Below are 6000 nucleotides of genomic sequence, written 5' to 3'. Positions count from 1 at the left end.
CGAGCCCTGCTTCAGCCCCGGCGCCCGCTCTGACTGGTTTCTTCTCCATTTTGATCCAGGGCCTGAACAGCATGTTCGAGGTGTACCTGGTGGGGAACAACTCTCACCACTTCATCATCTCCCCCACCTCCGTCCAAGGGAAGGCGGACATTCGCATCCGGGTGGCCATCCCCCTGGACTATGAGACTGTGGACCGTTACGACTTCGACGTAAGGCCCGCTCACCCTCTCCTTGGCCGGGTGCAGGATTTCAGGGGAGGGAGGGGGGGTGGCACCGTCCCCTTAAATCCCCCCTTCCACCTCTTCCCATTCTTCCCTCGTGGATCTGACCCAGAGAAGCCCACTGAGCTATGGCAGGGGCTAGGCTGGGCCTCCTCTTTCCCAGGAGGACGAGGAAATGTCCAAGAATTGAGTGGAATTTCATTAGGTACCATCAGAGCCTCAGAAGCCCATCAGGAGCCTCTACTGCCCAGCATCAGCCAGCACGGCCCCCGTTAGCCCCTTCCTCCCCAGCAGATTCTGTGGCCACCCTAACCCTATGAGTACTGATGGAGGGATTCACAGTAGCATACATCTGGGATGGGCAATGACTCAGACTGGTGCTCTGGGTTGGAATGGGCAGAGGCCCCAGGGGGACTTATGGGAACGAGGGCTCCAGCAGCATGTGAGAGCTCACCTGGTCCCTGCTCTACGCATCCAGCTCTTTGCCAATGAGAGTGTGCCTGACCACGTGGGCTATGCCAAGGTGAAGATCACCCTCATCAACGAGAATGACAACCGGCCCATCTTCAGCCAGCCACTGTACAACGTCAGCCTATACGAGAATGTCACCGTGGGGACCTCTGTGCTGACGGTCCTGGTGAGTCCCCGCTCTCCCGCAGGGCAGCTGAGCTCTGGGGCGGACCATCAGGAGGCTTCCAGAGGGATCCAGGGAGTCTGAGCCGTCAGGGAACGGGGTGCCCCAAGCCCTCGGAGGCTGCGATGTTAGTATACTGGGGCATCTGGACTCTTCATGATGGGCTTCCTTGGCCAGGGCAGCACTGTGGAGAAGGGACCAACCTGGGGAAGAATGAGGTTGGGCCCAGGATACTTTGGTTTTCTGCCTTGTCCCTGAGAGATACTGAGCCTGGATGGGCCAGGAGCCCTGGACCTGCCCTCTAATGGGGACAAGTGCCAGCCATCTCTCAGGAAGGTGATCCTCTCTCTCTGAGCACAGACGCCGGGGAAGAAAGGGCTCCTTGAAGATACATGGACATCCCCAGCTGTCTTTGGCTGGGACTTTGACAGGGGACTCCTGCCAGTGTCCATTTGTATCCGTTAGTACTCGTGGTCACAAGGGACAGAAACCCTTAAGGGGCTCAAGCAAAAAAGGATTGGCTCATGTAACTCAAAAGTGTAAGTGATTTCAGGCATGGCTGTATCCAGGCACTCAGCTGAGCAGGAATCTGACTTCAGCACTGGGCTCTGCTTTTTTGTATTGGCAGAGAGGGACACCAGCACCCTTAGGCTCACTTCTCACCAATTTATCAGCCCCAGTGGGGGAAAAATATTCTTTTTCAATAGTTCCAGCAAGAGTCCCAGAGCTGATTCTCATTGACCCAGCTTTTTGGGCCACCCTGGAACCAATCATCATAATTCTGATATACCAGAGATGGGTCATACTCCCCTAGTGGAACGGGGCATTGGGTCAACTCCATTCAAATTATAGGGGCTGAAAATGGGACAGGCTATTCTATAGCGGCTTCTAGTATCAGAACAAAGAGGGTTGCTGAGCAGACCAAAGTGGTAGATGTGTGCTACACAAGCTCAGGGGCTTGCCCATAGTAGGTGCTCAATAAACGCTATGGAGTTTACCTCGCTGCTGCCCCTCCCTGCCCGCTGAGGCCCCCAGAGTCCTTCCACTTCTTGCTCCATTCTCACTCCAAGCACAGAGATTGCCCGCCAATCTCAGGCCCCTACTCCGTAGTGCGTTTACTCTACAGAAAGATGGTATGAAACTGTTTTGAGCCCCCAGGCCCTTCCCACCTGACAGTTGTTAATATTTCAAACAGATGTTTGGGTAGGCAGGCCGTCCGATGTAAACAGTAAGTCTGCTGCGGCTGTTTTCCTCCCACCTGCTTCCCCAGCCCGTGGCTCTGCCAGCTTTCACCAAGTTGCTCATTGCAATCAGTCACCTGGTGCCTGAGGCCCCTTGGGCCCTCCTGCAGCCTCTAGGGGCCCAGCCAGAGAGCAAGTGCCAGAGGTTCTGGCCTCTGGACCCAAAGAGAACCTCTTCGGCCCCCCAGCCACCTTCCAATGTCAGGATGGAGGACACCCAAGCAGCGTGTCCCCCGCAGGGCCCGGAGCCACGTGGCAAAGAATTCGGATGTTAAGCCCAGGCTTGGCGGGTGGCTGGCGATTGCTTCGTGTCGTTCTTGCTGGGGACGGAGGGTCTCACTTTGCAGTCCCCAGTTCCTGTGGCCCTGGCAAGGGTTGAGGGGAGCCTAGGGTGTAGGGTGTGGGGGTGAAGTGTGGAATGTCACACCTCTTGGTTGATGGCCGGCTGCAGGTGCCAAGGACGATGTGCGAAGCCCAGTCCCATCTGGGGTTGGCGCTGGAGAGTAGCTTCTCAAGCTGGGTTTCCTCAAGCACTGGAGCAGTTCCTGGGCCTGCATGGACCCCGGCCCGCTGCCTATGACCCCTTTTCCAGTCCCTGTCCCAATGTTTAGCAGATGTGTTCAGCCTCCTCTGTGGCTACCTGAGGGTCTCTGTCCAGGGCTGGCTCATCTGGGCAGCCTCTAGTTCCTCAGTGTGTCTGTCCACTCAGTGTGTCTAGTTCCTCAATTGTGTCTGCACAGTTGTGGAATTGTGCAGCTCTGAAGGGGCTGTTTGACCCAATGATAAGCTCTAGCAGCAGGGCTGTGTGTCTGAAGGAGCTCAGGTCCTGAAGTGAAACAGTGGGCCCTGCATCTCTGCCTTCTCTGTGTGCTGGTCTAACTGTATTACCTCTAAGAATCTTCATTTCCCATCCGCAGAATGGGCATGAGTTCCCCCCACCACTCCCGCCGCCACCAAGGCTGCTAGGTGTGAATGACAGATGTGAAAGCATCCCCTGGTGACCCCCACTCACCGTCATCTCCCAGTCTCCCCAAGATACTTCCAGAGCTCCTAGCAGGGGGCAAGTTTCCCGGCCACACCTGCCACACCCACTGCCCTGGCCTCTCCCACGCTGCCCTTCTCCACTCAGACCCAGGGTTAGCCCAGTCTCTCTACCTCCTTTGCTCCAGGAGGGGCTGAAATTACAGCTATCTGCTCAGGGACTGTGAAATTCCTTCTCCCTGACCTTTTGTGGGATGTTATTAAAACGTTTCATGGGCAGTTGTGTCAGAAAAAATAATTATGAAGAAAAGGAAAATGTTTCAGTTTGCACCGAAGGCCAGGGCAGAGCCTGCTGCAAGGGGCCTCCCCACCCCACGCCATGGCAGGGCCCCATTTCTGTGCCTCATCACCTGTCCTGGGGGAAGGCAGCAGTTCACCAGGGAGCTGGGAAAGCCGGAACAGGAGGGGGGCCATTGCCTGCAACCTGGGCATCCCAGCTGGGATGGCATCCCTTCTCACCTCCCTGCTCCCCAGACCTTCCTCAGCCCAGGTTTTGAGGCCCTTACAGCCCCCAGTTATAGATAAATGAGTTTCCACTGGTGGAGGGGAAAGAGCGGGGATGTGGCGGTCAAAGACTTGACCTTGAGCCCCAACTCTGAAGGGTGACCGCATAGGGGAGGGGTGCGTAGGGGCACATTTACCCGCGTATGTTTGCTTGTGGTGTGTGTGTGTGTTTGCGTGCACGCACACAGGCATGCCCTTGTGTCTGTGCCTTTGTGTGTGTGTGCAACTACATGCACTCAGATACGCGTATATAACACGTGTGCGTGTGTGTGCGTGTGCAGCTTCCTGTATGATGCTGGTGGCTCCCCATCCTCTAGGTTGTATGGTTTCTTTCCCTCTCATATCCCCAGGCTGCTCTGATTCCCTCCTTCCAATCCTGCCTCCTGACCTGATAATAGGGGTTGGGTGGGAAGGCTGTGGGGTAACTTCCTAGGATTCTGCTGGGCTTCGGGCAGCCCTGTAGCCTGGCCGATGGCTACCTGGGGCCTGGTGGGGTTTGTGGGTGCTGCTGGACAGGAGGAGAGCAATCTGAACGTTCAACAAATGTTTTTTTGAACAACCACCACTGTGTCAGGCACATGGCCCTGAGGATACAATGGTGATGTTGAGTCTTGCCCTCATGAAGTTTAGAGTCTCTTGGGAGATCCTGATGTTAGTACTAAGAAGTGAATCTTTACATTAAGCGTTACTTGCTGTGATGGAGAGATCAGGGAGCTATGAAAACCGGTAACAGGGCATCTGACCTTGACTGGGGTCAGGGAAGCCTTCCCTGAGGAAGTGGCGATTGAGTAGGCATTAACAGGTAAGCGAATGGAGAGAAGCGCATTGGAGAAAGAGGGAATAGCATGTGCAAAGGCCCTGTGACTGGAATGCAGTGGTGGGGGTTGGGGGTGGGTTCAACTGTCTCTCCTGAACTGCGTCCACCCCAAACATAACCACTGGACTGCTGTTCTGATAGTGGAGAAGTCTTGTATCAGCCCATCCACATTCTCTTACCTATTCCATCCTGGTGGCCCATGGCCAGCATTGCGGCAACAGCTGGCAGAAGCTGTTCCTGGGATGTGCAAGGAGCCAGCCTGGCCTCCTGCAGTATGGAGCTTGTGTCCCCAGATTTATTAGCTCCATGTCCCCTGGGCAGTGAGAGAGGGACACAGGAGTAGCAGCCAGGAGGGCAGGTCTTCCCGCACTCCAAGAGGCCTTCCCTCCCTGCTCCAGGGGCGTGGGGCACAGCAAGGATGGGCAGAAGATGGAGTGCCGGCCAAGGCAGGATTCTTCCCCAGGCAGGAATCAAAGGAAGCAGGAGAGGTACACAAGAGCCCTGATGGGGCAGGTGCAGGGCCCAGGACCAGCTCAGTTTGCTCAGCCCAGGGATGGGCTGCCTCAACTCCAGGCAGACAGAGTGGCCTGTGGGGGCTGAAAGGCATGGCTCCTCCCTCCCCTCCGTGCCCCTCTTCCCAGCTAGTCCTTGGGAGGCTGGTACCATCTTGGGCAGGGCCCTGAATCCTGTTCTGTTGTGGACCGGTCACTCTTCCGGGACTTGGTTTTCTTCCCATCACGTGAGGAAAATAGTGCCTGCCCAGCCTGCATTGGCTGGGCTGTTGGGAGGCTCCAGTGCGGTGATGTGGATGTAAATAGGTTACGGGATTACAGACCTAAGCTGTGGTCCTTATTATCTTCAGCCTTAAAGGGCCCCATCTGGCTGCCCTTCAGCCTGTGTGTAAGCCCAGCTCTGCGAGGTGGGCCTCTTTCCTCCTCTGTTACCGGGGGAGGTACCCTGACGGGATCCTACCTGGGAGGGTTGACGTGAGAGTTCAGTGGAATGGTTGGTTGAAGGCACTCGGTGCCGAGCCTGGCCGGGAACACTCAGAAAATGTCAGCAAGTCGTGCCAGCCTCCAGCCTGAGCTTTGATGTAGCCAGGACTCGCTCGGAGTCGTGTAAGCTGAGCATGTCCCTGAGCCTCTGGGGCCCCATCGTCCTCATTATAAAGTTAGGTGGTTGGGCCGATGCTGCTTCAGCGCCTTCTGGCTCCATGCGGCTTAATTCCAGTGCACTCTGCCCAAGAGGAAAAGTTGATTTTTGCTGTTTAGTTTCACTCCTGGCAACACAAACATGCTTCCTGTCCTTTGAGGTCTAGAGCTCCCTTGCCTGCCCTGCCCGCCCTCTCCCAGTCCCTGTCTGGAAGTTTGGTGAAGGTTCCAAGGTGGTCACTTCCCTGCTCCTGGAGCTCATCAGCTGTTCCTGTTCGTCCAGCCTGGCCTCCCTCCCCAGGGGCATCAACAGAGGCAGCCGTGCTCCTGCTGGCCCCCTTCACTCCCTCCTCCCCTGCCCGCTGACACCAAAGGCAAAGGTGTGTGTGAT

General features: G+C 56.2%; 1 protein-coding gene across 1 annotated transcript in view; it reads left to right on the top strand.

The window, feature by feature from the left end:
• Positions 1-6000, top strand: part of LOC309971799 (cadherin-23-like) — a gene marked incomplete at both ends in the record, with an annotated part of 325411 nt that overhangs the window by 195949 nt on the left and 123462 nt on the right. Inside the window, 2 exons of the mRNA XM_082855179.1 lie at positions 60-209; positions 700-858. Of these exons, the coding sequence (XP_082711305.1) occupies positions 60-209; positions 700-858 (309 nt within the window). The remainder of the gene's footprint in view (positions 1-59; positions 210-699; positions 859-6000) is intronic.

The sequence above is a fragment of the Leucopleurus acutus genome, assembly GCF_964270905.1.
Source record: "Leucopleurus acutus genome assembly, chromosome: 14".
Lineage (NCBI taxonomy): Eukaryota > Metazoa > Chordata > Mammalia > Artiodactyla > Delphinidae > Leucopleurus > Leucopleurus acutus.
The sequence above is the reverse complement of the archived record's forward strand: the minus strand, read 5'-3'. Positions and strand labels throughout refer to the sequence as shown.